The sequence below is a fragment of the Bubalus kerabau genome, chromosome 9 (genome assembly GCF_029407905.1).
Source record: "Bubalus kerabau isolate K-KA32 ecotype Philippines breed swamp buffalo chromosome 9, PCC_UOA_SB_1v2, whole genome shotgun sequence".
In the NCBI taxonomy this organism is placed as follows: Eukaryota; Metazoa; Chordata; class Mammalia; order Artiodactyla; family Bovidae; genus Bubalus; species Bubalus kerabau.
The window spans coordinates 49721554-49737605 of NC_073632.1; the positions used below are offsets into that span (position 1 = coordinate 49721554).

At 39.6% G+C, this 16052-nt stretch overlaps 1 protein-coding gene across 1 annotated transcript in view; it reads right to left on the reverse strand.

Annotated features, from left to right (window-relative positions):
- Positions 1-16052, reverse strand: part of AFG1L (AFG1 like ATPase) — a 194573-nt gene that overhangs the window by 168373 nt on the left and 10148 nt on the right. Inside the window, exon 2 of the mRNA XM_055535271.1 lies at positions 219-442. Coding sequence (XP_055391246.1) covers positions 219-442 — 224 coding nt within the window. The remainder of the gene's footprint in view (positions 1-218; positions 443-16052) is intronic.

Here is a 16052-nt window from a genome sequence, read left to right on the forward strand (position 1 = left end):
TTTTTACTACCTCAGTATGAAGCTATTTGAATCCCCTTGAAGGTAAAAGAAAGCTATAGAACATCAAGAGGTCAGAAATGGGGATCCAACAGAGCTTGTTTAAAGGAACTGGAAGGAAATTTTCAAGCTCTTTCATGAGTGTACCCAACTGCATTTAATCCATTTTTAAAATGCTCACACTTTTAACTGTTCCATCTTTAACATGACACAAATCTTACCTTAGAAAAAAGCCCGCCTTCCTCTATCCTGTATCCTTTAAGGTCCTCATGCAGTTTCTGCAGACATTGTATGACTCTTCTTTGATGTTCATCATCCTTTAGCTCACGAGCTTTGATCAGAAAGTCATAGTGGTCCAATGGTCCATGGCAAACAGCTAAAGCTTTTGAATAAGCCTCTGTAGCAGCAGTTGGAGACATACTCTCAGGGGACTGAACTGAATAGGCTATAAACAAATATATATATATAAGATTTAAGACTTTCTGAAATGAAGGTATTTCATAGTGCTCGATACTGTTTCTTAAAACTTTTAACCAATTACAACTGTACATATTTGAGCAGCTGTTGTAAAAATCATTTTGATGAAAACTATAATACAAAACACATTTTGGGGACTTCTCCGGTGGTCCAGTGATTCAGACTCTGTGTTCCCAAAGCAGGGGGTCTGGTTGGATCCCTGGTTAGGGAACTAGATCTCACATGCTACAACTAAGACTCAGAGCAGCCAGATAAATAACTTTTTCAAAAACATACACATTTTGTACAATAAATGATTGACTCAATTTAATAAACCCCAAACTCATAACCTATCACTATAACCCCTCTTCTAGGAAGCCTTTGTATGTGTGTTTAGTTACTCAGTCATGTTCTACTTTTTGTGACCCCAGGGGCTGTAGGCTCCTCTGTCCATGGGATTCTCCAGGCAAGAACACTGGAGTGGGTTGCCATGCCCTCCTTCAGGAGATCGTCCCAACCCAGGGATCGAACCCAGGTCTCCCGCATTGCAGGCGGATTCTTTACTGTCTGCATCACCAGGGAAGCCCTCTAAGAAGCCTAACCCCCTCTACAGTGACAGCTTTACCTCCACTCCACTGAATGCTACCAAGGTTCATCGTATCCTTCCCCAAGGCAGAGGTGGTACCTTTCTTTGCATTAGGCCTAAATCTGGTTCTTTAATACCAAGGCAGAGACTTAGAGACTAGTCGCAAAGGGTTTTCTATTGCCTCTTTATTTCCTATCCAAAACAACACAGCATTCAGATGTTACCATGCTGAATTCAGTTCTCTGCTTACAAGATTCCTTTGCTTTTTCCATTACCTTTAGGTTGAACACAAAGAGCTGAGAGACAAGAAGAGTGTTTCAAAGCAGGGTGTGTTCATCCTTTTTTTAGCTTCTCAAGGAAGAAAACTGATTATCTGTGGTAAGGTCCAGTTATAACTCCATTCCTTATTTGGGGCAGGTTCAAGCTGGTACATTTTTAGGCAAAGATTTTGCAAGGGTATTTTGCCAGAGTTTCTCTTGTTTCATTGAATACCATGTTTCCTTTGTTTCAATAATATGAAAATTACTTAATTTAGGGAAAAATTAAGTCACAACATTATTTTCATCTAAGAAAGGAAAAAAAATCCTTAAATATACTGTGACTATTGAGGATAGGGCAGGGCTATCCCCTAATAACTGTTCTCCCTTTCTAAATAGGGGTTTTAGCTGGGTACAAGTCAGCCCAGTAAAATATTCCATACCCTGGTCTCTGGCAGCTAGAATGGCCACGTGACCAGTGGATGTAAGCTGAAATTTGTGTGCTCTGCTCCGGAGCGCTTAAAGGGAAAGGGCAAATTCCCCTCCTCTCTTTCCCTCCCCTCCCTCTGTCTGGAAAGAAAGTGCCATGGCTGCAGCTGGAAGAGCCAACCTGGCAAGGAGAGGCACACAGAATGCTGAGCAAAGCAGAGCAAAGTTCCCCAACAATGCTGAGCTGCCAAACCAGCTCTGGACCACCTGCCTGGATTTTTATGTAAAATAAACGTCTATCTTGCTTTTCAAGCAGTGTATTTTGGGGTCTCTTTGTTACAGAGGCCCAAATTGTACCCTAACTAATACATGGGGCTTACAGCCTGCAATAGAGAACCAAACTAAGGGTCTCCTGGGATCCTAGGCCTTGTAGGACCAAGGACAAGATTTGGGTTCAGGCTGAAACTGAAGGCACAGGTTGAGAATTCCACAGAGGCTTCCAGCGATTTGAGATGTTTACCAGGGTGGTATAAGAAACATACTTTCAGTTGGTCCACAGTCCCTGGCACAGAGATCATAAAATCCTTGGAATTTCCTAAGTGATAGAGCATCTTTTGTTATTCATAATGAGCCTCTTTCCATCACACATATGCTAATGAACTCAGGGAAGGTCCTGAAAATAGTCTCAGGACAGGGCTGGTTCCCAGAAAGACCAAGTGTTTAGAAAGCTGGAACTTTCAGTCCCATCCACCAACCTATGAGGGCAAGGGAGGCTGGAGATTAAACTCTATAAACACTCTTGAACAACAAGATTTGGAGAGCATCCAGGATGGTGAACACCTCAAGGGGAGGTAGCGTATCCAGAGAGGGCATGGAAGCCCCATCCCTTGCCCCGTGCACCCCTTCCATTTGCCTCTTCCTGAGTTGTACATACCCTTTATAACAAACTGATAAACATATTTAAAGTGTTTGTTTCTGAGGTCTATGACCATTACTAGAAAATTATCAAACTTAGCTAATTATCAACCGCCTGAATTTGAATCAGCCACGCAGAAGGGTGGGAAGCAGGGCAGCACAGTTGCAGCTGGCCTCTGAAGTGGCACCATTTTTATAGGATTGGCCCTTTAACATGTGGGAGCTGATGCTATTACCTTCAGGTAGATAGTGTTGGTATCCACTACTGGATACCCAGTAGTGTTGGAGGATTTGAGACCCTCACAACCAGGGAAAATGCTCTTTTTCACTCCCTGGAATCAACTAAGTAAAATACCTAAGATAATGCTAATTTCCTTCTCCAACCCCAAACCCCCTTCCCAGACTGCAACCAGATCCTCAGCCAATCAATCATCAATGCTACCCAATTTTCTGTGTGTATGTTAGTCGCTCAGTTGTATCTGACTCTGCAACTCCATGGACTGTAGCCCACCAGGCTCCTCTGTCCATGGGATTTTCCAGGCAAGAATACTGGAGTGGGTTGCCATTTCTTCTCCAGGGGATCTTCCCAACCCAGGGATCAAACCCAAGTCTCTCACATTGCAGGCAGACTCTTTACCGTCTGAGCCGTCAGAGAAGCTCTCTACTCAATTTTACATCCTAAAGTCTCTCTAATCCATTTCCTCCTCCTTCTTCATATAACCACTCCAGCCGATGCTCTTAATTATCTCTGTCTTGATCTCCCTGCCTCTGATCATCTCCAACCTCAAATTTATCTTGACCACAATCTCTTAAAAAAATATCTTCCGTCAACAACAGAAATGATCCTACTAAAATCCAAATGTGATTTTACCAATATTTGGCTTAAATTCATCTCATTGTTTAAAGGAGTGATTTTCAAATGTAATTTTAACAGCAGCACCTTTTTTATATACAAAACCTTCCATTGGATCCTAAATTTACTTAACAGAAAAGAAGAAAGGGGTAACAAAGTCCCATCCTCTCCACATCTCCCTCATTCTCACACCCATATCCCTTCATTTCCAAAGTAGCCCCTAAGGCCTCTTCCCCACGTTATAGGATCACATTAAGTGAGAACAGCGCACAGAAAAGTGTTAACACAGCAGGCCTCAGACTGCAGAGCTTAGAAATGCCTGCTTGCAAAAGTGGGACCTTGACTGGGAGCTTGAATTCCCAGAGGGTTCCCCATCAATCCCAAAAACAGTAAGAGTGACGCACTGTGCCTAAACGCTTGTATTGTATATAAGCAATACGGTTTATGCTGAACACCGAGTTTCCTTCTACAAGTCTGGAATTGGCACAGGCTAGGCAGCGGGTGGGCTTCCCAGGTGACACTAGTATAAAGAACCCACCTGCCAATGCAGGAGGTATAAGGGATGCAGGTTTAATCCCTGGGTAGGGAGGATCCCCTGACGGGGACCATGGCAACCCACTCCAGTATTCTAACCCATGGCAAGAGGAGCCTGGCGGGCTACAGTCCATAGGGCTGCAGAGTCAGACATGACTGAAGCAGCTAAGCACGCACGCATGGACAGGCAGAGGGCGCGTCCATAACCACCACTCGACCCTAGGCCTTGAGTCTCTAATGAATCTTCCTAATAGACATTTCACCCCTGTTGTCAAAGTTGCTGGAGGTATTAAGCATGTTCTGTTTGACTCCACTGAGAGAAGATGCTTATATGCTTCTAATTTTTTCCCAAACTTTCCCCCACATGCCTTTTCCCTTTGCTGATTGTGCTTTGTATCCTTTCACTATAATAAATGGTAGCCTTGAGTACAACTATATGCTGAGTCCTCTGAGTCTTTTAGTAAATCCCCAGAGGGTAGTCTTAAGGTGATCCCCAACACACATGGTGTTCTCATTCTGAGGTTCAAGGAATCAATAAACACAGAAAAAGCATTTGACAAAAACTAACACCCATTCATGATAAGAACTCTCAGTAAACTAAGACTAGAAGGAACTTCCTTATCTTGATAAAGAATATCCACAAAAACCCTATAGCTAAAAATATACTTAAGAGTAATAGCCTAGAAGTTTCCCACTAAGATCAAGAACAAGTAAAGGATGTCCCCTCTCTTCACTCCATATCAACACAGCATTAAATAATGCCATAAGACAAGAAGAGGAAATAAAAGGCATGCAGATTGGAAAGGAAGAAATAAAATGTTCTGTTCCCAAATGACATGATTGTCTATATAGAAAATACAAAAGAAACAACAAAATAAGACTCCTAGCACTAACAAGCAATTCCAGTAAGGTTATAAGATACAAGGTTAATATACAAAAGACAATCACTTTCATATATGCCTGCAGTGAACAGTGGAATGTAAAATTAAAAACAATAGCATTTAAGGACTTCCCTGGTGGTCCAGTGGCTAAGATTCTCCACTCCCAATAGAGGGAGCCCAGGTTCAATGCCTGGTCATGGAACTAGATCCCCCATGCCACAGCTAAAGATTCCCACATGTCCCAATGTAAGATCAAAGATCTTGTGTGCCACAACTAAGACCAGCACAGCTGAATTAATAAATATTTTTTTTAAATATCACTTACATTAGCACTCCCAAAAATGAAATACTAAGGTGTAAATTAACAAAATATGTAAAAGATCTATATGCAGAAAATGACAGAATGCTGATGAACAAAATCAAAGAACTTAAAAGTGGAGAAATATTCTATGCTCACAGATAGACTAAATATTGTCAAAATGTCAGTTCTACCCAACTTGATCTACAGATTCAACAGAATCTCAATTAAAATTCTGGCAAGTTATTTTGTGGATACTGACAAAATAATTCTAAAGTTTAAACGAAGAAGCAAGAGAGACCCAAAATAACCAACACAATACCAATAGAGAAGAACAAAATTGGAGGATTGACACTACCCAACTTCAAGACCTACTAGAAAGCTACAATAATCATTATAGCACCGTACTGCCAAAAGAATAGACAAACAATCAATAAAACAGAATAGAGAGTCCAGAAATACAGCCACATACATATAGTCAATTAATTTTGACAGAGGAATAAAGGTAATACAGTGGAGCAAAGATAGTATTTTCAATAAATGATGCTGGGACAACAGCACATCCACATGCAAAAAAGTGAATCTAGACGCAGACCTTACACCTCACAAAAATTAACTCAAATTGCTTCATAGGGGGGTCTTCCTTGGTGGTCCAGTGACTAAGACTGCACGCCCAATGCAGGGGGGCCCAGGTTCAATCCCTAGTCAGCGAACTAGATACCACATGCCTCAATCAAGAGTTCATATGCCACAACTAAGACCAGGTGCAGCCAAATAAATAAATATTTTTTTAAAAATGCATCATAGGACTAAATGTAAAAAATGAAACTATAAAACTCTTAGAAGATATCATGCAAGAAATACAGACAAAACCTAGATGATCTTGGGTACCGTTTTAACTTTTTAGATACAATACCAAAGGTACAATTCCTGAGACAAATCATTGATAAGCTAGACTTAATTAAAAACTTTTATTCTGCAAAAGACAATGTCATGGTCTCATAAGTAGACAAGCCACAGACTGGGAGAAAATATATGCCAAAAACCCATCTGATAAAAGACTATTTTCCAAAACACACAAAGAACTCTAAAAACTCACTAGAAAACAATCTGATTAAAAACTGGTCTAAAAACTTTAACAGAAACCTCACCAAAGAAGATACACGTATGACAAAGAAGCATATGAAAAGATCTCCACATCATATGCCATCACAGAAATGCAAATTAAAAGAACAATTAGATACCACTAACAGTGTCAGACTTTATTTTTGGGGGTTCCAAAATCACTGCAGATGGTGACTGCAGCCATGAAATTAAAAGACGCTTACTCCTTGGAAGAAAAGTTATGACCAACCTAGATAGCATATTCAAAAGCAGAGACATTACTTTGCCAACAAAAGTCTGTCTAGTCAAGGCTATGGTTTTTCCAGTGGTCATGTATGGATGTGAGAGTTGGATTGTGAAGAAAGCTGAGTGCTGAAGAATTGATGCTTTTGAACTGTGGTGTTGGAGAAGACTCTTGAGAGTCCCTTGGACTGCAAGGAGATCCAACCAGTCCATTCTGAAGGAGATCAGCCCTGGGATTTCTTTGGAAGGAATGATACTAAAGCTGAAACTCCAGTACTTTGGCCACCTCATGCGAAGAGTTGACTCAATAGAAAATACTCTGATGCTGGGAGTGGTTGGGGGCAGACGGAGAAGGGGACGACAGAGGATGAGATGGCTGGATGGCATCACTGACTCGATGGACATGAGTCTGAGTGAACTCCGGGAGTTGGTGATGGACAGGGAGGCCTGGCGTGCTGTGATTCAAGGGGTCACAAAGAGTCAGACACGACTGAGCGACTGAACTGAACATGCCTATTAGAATGGCCAAAATCCAGAACACTGACAAATGCTGGCCAGGATGTGGAGCAATAGGACCTCTCTTTCTTGATGAGCATGCAACATGGTACAGCCACTTTAAAAGACAATTTGGTGGTTTGTTACAAAACTATACTCTTATCATACAATCCAACAATTATGCTCCTTGGTATTTACCCACAGAAGCTGGAAACTTACATCCACAAAAACCTGCACACATATATTTATAGCATCTTTATTCATAATTGCCATAACTTAGAAGCAACCAAGATGTCCTTCAGAAGGAGAATGGATAAATAAACTGGCACACCCTGAAAATGGAATATTACTCAGCACTAAAAAGAAATGAGTCTATCAAGTCATGAAAACACACACACACAAAATGTAAAAGCACGTAACTAAGTGAAAAAGCAATTTGAAAAAGCTATATGCTGTAAGGTCCTATATCTTAATTATACAACAATGACATTCTAGAAAAGGCAAAACTGTGAAGATAGTAAAAAGATCAGTAGTAGAAAAAGGAAGCAAGTAGATAGGAAGAAGGTGTGAATAGGCAGAACACAGAGGATTTTTAGGGTAGTGAAAATACCTTAAAATATACTATATTGATGGATACATGTCATTATACATTTGTCCATGTTCATAGACTGTACCACACCAAGAGTGAACCCTACTGTAAACTATGGACTTTGGATGATGATGCTGCGTCAATGGAGGTTCATCAACTGTAACAAATGCACCTCTCTGGACGGGACAGTGATAATGGGGACATGCTGAGGGGCAGGCAGCGGGTATTTGGCAAATCTCTGTACCTTTCTCTGAATTTTGCTGTGAACCTAAAACTGCTCTAAAAAAATAATAAAGTCTTTTTAAAAAGAAAGAGAATCAGTCAGGCAAGATGCTCAAGGCTGAAAGACTGGCCAGCTTAGGCCTGGATAGCAGCTGTATAAATTGAAACACAAAAGACTTCTCAAAAGCTGCACTAAATTAAATCTGTTACTACATCAGTGTACACAAATTATGTGATGCTGCTGCCATATTATTTTGATTTGTATTAATTTGCCTTATTGTACTCCAAATGGACAGTGGGAAAATGCCATTCTGAAGATCCACACACTAATCCACAAACATAAATGGGAGATTTTAGAGGGGAAAAAAAAAATCTAAACTGTTTTAATACCTCAATTTTCTACCTTATTTCACTCTCCTAAACTAAGTTTTAGGAAGATTCTACTATACTCCATAGCCCACCTGCTATAAGATTTAGTCAATATCATGATATTTTAGCATCTGAACAATCTATTATAATTTTCTAGATAGTATTCTAACAATTACATCTATTTTTCTCCCTAAGGAAAAAAAAATTAGTTTCCCCAGGCTTTAACAGGTTTATTTGTTATTACTTCAGCTACCCCTCCACCAACTTTTTTTTTAAATGAACATAAGCTTAAGATTTTACTGTCTTCATAAAAAAATAAAAAATGAAGCTTAGGACTGGACCACTTAGTCCTTTTATCTCCTCCCAGTTCAAAATGCTTGCAGGCCTTAACAGTCAGCACTCTCTAAATCTGCAGCACTTTCTAGGCTCAATTCATTCAAGCCTCAGCACAATCCCTTTTTGTAATTTTAGCCTTTTTTCCAGAAAAGCAGCTCATTCTGCCCATCATAGCCTCTCTGCTTCCTGTCATAAGACCACTTTTCCTGGGCATTCAAAGAATCCTTGCCCTTCTTGTCCTGTGTCACTTTGTGGGTTTAATGCTTGGCACACTTCTTACAGAAGTCCAGCAAGTTTTAAGAACACAAATCACGTCTGTTTGTTGCGGGGGCATTACTGGCAGGAAGAGAAGGGAGTTCCCCCAATATTTAAGATTTCATCTTAAAACGGAGATTTAGAACAAAAAAATTTTTAAGTTCTGCACTCTTAAAGTCTATGCTAACATGTTCCACTTAAATAATCTCATTGCATTAATAGTATAAACCACAATTACGCTCTTTGGGGCTTCCCAGGTGGCTCCATGGTAAAGAATCCACTAATGCAGGAGAAGCAAGAGGCACGGGTTCAAATCCTGGGTCCGAAAGATCCCCTGGAGGAGGGCATGGCAACCCATTCTAGTATTCTTGCCTAGAAAATCCCATGAACAGAGGAGCCTGGCAGGCTACAGTCCATGGGGTCACAAAGAGTAGGACACAACTGAGCGACTGAGCACACAAGCACTGATGCTTTTCTTAATGGCACATAATAACTTACAACAAGAAAGAAGAGGCAATTCGACAGTACAACTGTTGAGAAATTAGAAAAAGGCAAATTGACGCAAACAGCCCTAACAAGAATTTTTATATATATATGGGTTGTTTTTTCTAAATAAGGTCTTGACAGGCTGGCAGTGAATTGGGGGGGGGCGGGGGGGGGGTCTGAGAGCTTTCTGAAATTAAAAGTATCTGTGTGTATGTTTGTGCATTTTTCTTGAGGTAAGACCTCTAAATATACTACAAATTCCTTCAGAATTTCAAACAAGTGAACAAAAACTGGTTAAGAATCACTGTTTTAAAAAGAATTGTCAAAATTTTGAGTTTAAAAGAAAATTCTATTAAGAGCGGCTCACATTTATTGAGCACCTACAGTGTACTAGGGACTAGGCTAAGTAACTTCACATAATTACTTGCTTTACTCTGCACAATGATCCTATTATACAAATAACTAAAAACACCCATAAATGAATCTGTTCATTGATTCATTCATTCACGTTTCTTGAGAACCAACTATGTAGCTCAGGCACTATTATTATCACCAGTGAAACTACACTTAAAAACAAATACCTTTCCTTGTGGAGACTTCCCTCCAGTCAAGGGGAAGACAGATAAAAAATTAGATGAAGAAGCAACAAAGGATCATGTAATGATCAGTATACTGGTGAAAATAAAACTGAGTGATATCCTGGGACCTCTGACCTCCCCAGGGAGCTCAACAAAAGTATAGAATTTTAGGCACCACCTCAGGGGTCTGAATCAAAATTTGCATTTTTAACAAAATATATAGGTGTTTCATATGCACACTTAAGTCTGAGAAGCACTATGCTAGGGAATGATTGAGGACTCCTATAGATGATCAAGAAAAGCCTTCCTGTGGAAGTGACATAAGTTGACACCTAATATCCGAAGGAGTGGTCCTAAGGAAGAACTGGGAGAACTGCCCAGGGAGAAGAAAGAGCTCTGGCAAAACCTTAAAGTGAAAATGGAAATAAGCTTCACATTTTCAAGGAAGGAAGAGAAAGTTTACAAGGTGCACTATGTTATAAGGTGAAGTTGGAAAGGGAGGAAGGACCAGATCATGCAGGGTCTTACAAACCATGGTTAATAGCATGGATTTGATAAGATCAAGTAGAAGAATTTTTATTTTCCTTTTTTTTTTTTTTAAAAGGCAGAGAGACCAGTTAGGAAACTGTAACAACAGTACAGTTCAGAGATATCTATGATTTGGACCAGAGAGTTAGTATTGCAGGTTAAGTAAACTAACCAAGTCATATAGATAACAACAAAAGCAGCAAAAATTGCCAACCGTTTAGTGAGCACTCACTAAGTGCCAAGTACTTTTCTCAGTACTTTATACACTTCAAATCATTTAATCTTCACAACCGCCTTTTGATGCAGGTACTAACATTATCCCTAACTTAAAGAACCTGAAGCACAAAGGGACTAAGTAAGTAACTTGTCCATGTCCCCATAGCTAGGTAGTGGCAGGGCCAGCATTGTACCTACAGGCCCAGCAGGGAGGCAGGATGTTACGGTGGAAGGGCATGGGCTCTGGAGTCATACCCTCCAGATTTATCTCCTGACTCCACCATTTCAACTCTAGATCATAGCAAGTTGGTCACAAACTCACAGTCCTAGCCAATGATGCCTAAGAGGAAGTCAGCTTCTGCCAGAGTGTCTCCTGATGCTCTTCAAAAGATGACTAGGACAGAAACTCATTCCTTCCTGCCTCTGTACTTTTACCTGTGAAGTCAACATACCTGTACTGCTGCAATACCTTCAGAACATGAGAGGAAATGCCGCTGACACACTGAGGACAGCAATAATCTTGATATATGTGTGATGGTGAATTTTATGTGTCAACTTGACCGGGCCATGGAGTGCCAATACGTTTGGTCAAACACCACTGTAGATGCGTCTGTGAGGGTATTTCTTTGAAGCTTAACATTTGAAGCAGTAGACTGAGTAGACTGCTCTCCATTATGTGGGAGGGTGTCATCCAATCGGGTGAAGTCCTGAACAGAAGACTGATCTTCCCCTGAGTAAGAGGGAACTCCTTGAGCCTGGATGCATTTACGCTGTAACACTGGTTTTCTCCTGCCTTTAGACTCAAACTGAAATGTTGGTTCTTCCTGGGTCTTAAGCCGAGAACTACACTATTGGCACTCCTGGTTTTCAGGCCTTTGGACGCAGATGGGAATTAAAACCACCAACTCTCCTGGGTCTCCAGGTCTTCAGCATACTGATGTAGATCTTGGCACTTGTCAACCTCCATAATTGCATGAGCTGATGATTTCTTATAATAAATCTCTTTCTCTTGTACATATATCCTATTGGTTGTCTCTGAAGAACCTTGACTAAAATATATGTCATAAAGCTTAACTGTGTTTCCATAGAGCTAGAGTAATAATAGCAAAGGGGATGTGTGGTCTCTGTGCTCTTTGGGGCTTTAAATAGGAATGAAATTTCAAATTCTACACAAAGTAGATAGTTAAGAAAATCTTAACAGATATTCTTTAGAGACTTAAGCAAAATGGTGGACCAGACTATTTCAACAGAAAGTAAGCATTTTTCTTTCAGAAATGTTATTTTACAGGTTTGTTTCACCCTTAAGGGTTTTCACTTGGTGTTAAATATTTTTGAGAACCCATCTCCAACTTTCTACTCAAAATCAGTAGAGATGTCATTTAATGTGCAGAAATTTTACATACAACTCGTCAGTAAAGTGGCTCAGCTCAAAAACATACTAGTAAAGAATTCTCAGCTCAAAAGTACCCTGTGATTAAAGAACTGAAGATATGCAAGATAACAAATGATCATACAAATTCAAAGAGTTTTCAAGGTAAAGAAAATCATCTTTTTGCATTATTCCTTCCTAGACAGCTATATGTCTGAAAATATTCAATAAAATTTTTGATGAGTCTATTTCAAGACATTGCATGTGTTTACTTCACTAGAATTAAGGATGTTGTATAAAATCAACAGATTATAAGAGGTACTTACATAACCCAGAAAAGTCATATGCTTTATGTTCATTTTAACAACTTAAGATTTTCTTTGCAAAGCTTGGATTCGTTTGAAAACTTATGAGAAACAGAATCCTGAAAGGTAAAGAAAACACTAACAAGTGCCTCCTATGTAACCAGCGTACACACAGCATGTTCTATATATTATCTTACTTCTCCAAAAAAATCTAAGGTAGGCATTGCTATTCCTTACAAATGAGGGGACTAAAACACCACAAAAAGTTAGAAAATGTTAAGTGAATGTGCAAAATAGGAGCTCAAGCTAAACGACCCCAAACCACCAGGATATTGCGCTCATTAAAATCACCATAACACTATAGACAAGTGAAGACTGTGCTCCCAGTTATTGCAGCCAGGCAACAGAAAATCAAAACACAAACCTCTCTCAGGCCCTCTAATTTGAAGTACTCAAGCCTCCTGGAGCAACCATCAACCCACTCTTGGGTTTCCACCCTACTCAGGCCCAGCTAGAGCTCTGACCTGCCTGCACTCTGGGGTCAACCTCCCTCTGCTAATAAACGGTACTCTTCCAAAACCCAGCAGCAGCAGCAGATTTTTTTTTTTACTGAAGTATAGTTGGTTTACAATGCTGTGTTAGTTTTAGCTACAGCAAAGTGACTCAGTTACACACACACATATATATGCTTTTTTCAGATTTTGTTTCATTACAGGCTATTATAAGACATTGAATATAGTTACCGGTGCCAGATAGTGTTCTTGCCTGCAGAATCCCAGGGACAGGGGAGCCTGGTGGGCTGCCCTCTATGGGGTCGCACAGAGTCGGACACGACTGAAGTGACTTAGCAGCAGCAGCCAGATAGTAGGTCCTTGTTGTTTACTCCTGACTTATCCCTCCTCTCTCCATTCCTCCTTGGTAACCATAGTTTTTTTCCTATGTGTATGAATCAGCAGCTTTTTTACTAAAAGCCCAAAGTTGAAATGTTAGAGCAAAGAAATTCCTTTCTATATAAATATAAAAGCGCTTATACTTCAACATAACTGGCTCTTAAGAATTCTGACTAACTAGATTAATGTATACCTTTTTGAGTTTTGAGAACCAAGTATTAACATATTTGGTACTAAATGAAGACCCAACTCTCAAAACAAAGATGACACAAAGTTAGGAGACAGACCAATGGATCACAGTTGTGATTCAAAATGATGTTGATGTGCCACAAAATGGGATAAAAGTACCAAAAGGTGTAAATAGGTTCAAAAACTTAATTATACTGAAAAGAATCAATTTAAAACCTATTCAGCAGAAGAACTGAATAAGCAACAACAAATAAAGTAGCCATAGAGTATAAAGCTCTGTACTAAAAACTTCAAACAACCATCTAGACAGACACTGTAACTGCACTCAAAATGCCAACAGGGCACTGGGAGAGATTTAAAAAAGTGGATAAACAACTTTAATCAAGTGTGGTACCAAGTAAAGGTAAGAGAAGGATGCTATGAGATCACAGAGCCAAAGCTAGTAACCTAGGTTAAGGAAGTTAAGTAAGGTTACTCAGGAAATGATGTTTCAATTGAGAGCAAAAAAGAGAAACAGGAGTTAGCCAGGGAAAAATAGAAAAAAGAGAAGGAGGTGCATCAGGCTGAGAGAAGGCTCTGAAATATGAAAGGACGGTACACTACAGAAAATGAAACAAGTTCAGTACTGAGATAAAATATAAAAGGCCCAGGGGTAAGAATTAAGATACTAGAAAAATACAAAGAAACCAGGTGACACAGGGCTTTACAATGGCAAATTTAAATTCAAATAGTTTTTTAATTTAATACTGAAGATACCAGGGAACCACTTAGGAGTTTTAAAGAATTTGGTGGCTTAATTATACCTCCTCTTTAGCAAAGGAGAAGGATGCTGTGCTGTGCTGTGCGTAGTGGTTCAGTTGTGTCCAGCTCTCTGTGAGCCTATGAACTGTGGCCCGCCAGGGTCCTCTGTCCATGGGGATTCTCCAGGCAAGAATACTGGAGTGGGTTGCCATGCCCTCCTCCAGGGGATCTTCCCAACCCAGGGACTGAACCCAGGTCTCCCATATTGCAGGCGGATTCTCTACTGTTTGAGCCACCAGAAAAGCGTGAGGAGAAGGATACTGGAAAACAATTTAACAGCTTTATCCTTCTGACATATTAGCAATGACCTGTTGCAAATACAATAGGAGAAAAAAGGATCCCACTTACAATTAAGATTAAAAAGTCTAAAATAAAGAAGAGTCATATTAACAATCAATCTGTAAGATCTACGTGAAGAGAACTAAATTTTCAAAGGCATAAATGAAAATTTGGAAAACTGGACACAATGTTATGGAAAAGAAAGGCACAACATCATAACACTGTCAATTCTTCACAAATTAATTTACAGATTAAATACAGTTCCATCAAATTCCAATTCCACCATCTTTAGAAAACCATGAAGACGTGAAGTAATGAGGAGGATCTTATCTACCAGATGAGAAAATAATTATAAAACACTGTGATTCAAAGATCAATGAACAGAATAGATATTCTAAAGCAAGTCTTCATGAAATAATACAGATAATAAAAAAGGAAGGTATACCAAATCTTATCACTGTTCTTTTATCACTCAACTTGAAATTATTTGTTATTTATTTTATGTCTGTCTCTCTCAACTAGACTACAAGTCACAAGAGGGAAGGTAAAAGTCATTCAGCCTCATCTGACTCTTTGAAACCCAATGGACTACATAGTCCTTGGAATTCTCCAGGCCAAAATAGTTCAGTGAGTAGCCCTTCCCTTCTCCAGGGGATTTTCCCAACCCAGAGATAGAACCCAGGTCTCCTGCACTGCAGGCGGATTCTTTACCAGCAGGAAAGCCAAAAGAGACGATATCATGTCTGTTTAATTCATTGTATACCTTGCACCTACAATGCCTGGCATATGATTGGCACACAATAAATATTTGTTGAATAAATGAATTAAGCAATGGAAGCCAAGAGATCATTCAACAAGTGACAGCTAGACAACTAGAACACAATAGAAAAGTTAATTTAGATTATCCCCTCATAGTACATACCAAAATACCTTCCAGATGGCTTTAAAATGTAAATACATTAAAAATTTCAAACCAAAAAAATAAAGTACAGGTGAATATCTTCCTAGTCCAGTGGTCTGCAAACTATGGCCAGCAGGCCAAATGGCTATGCTCATTGGTATACTGTCTCAGGCTGTTTTCACAGTACCAGAATTGAGTACAATTGTTCCTCGGTATCTGCAGGAGATTGGTTCAAGGAGCCCCTTCATATACCAAAATCCACAAATGCTCAAGTCCCTGATATAAAATGGTACAGTACAATAAATACAGTTGACCCTCTGCATCCACAGATGTTCAACTCAAAAATAAGGATGGCCTATTATAGCTGCAACAGAGACCATGGCAGGCAAGGACAAAAGTATTACCTGACCCTTTCCAGAAAAAGGTTGCCAATTCCTGACTTGCTCTCCTAACAGGTGTGGACTTTCTAAAACCAATCCTGTCTGGACAATGACAATCATCTGTGAAACTCAGACTTAATGAATCCCAATTAAATCCCTGTAGTAATGGATCAAAAACATAACCATAAGAGCTAAAATTATAAAATGTTTAGAAGAAAACATCATTGTAAATCTTCATGACCTTGGATTAGGCAATGATTTCTTAGTTATGAGACCAAAAGCAAAAGCGGCCAAAGAAAAAATAAGTTGGA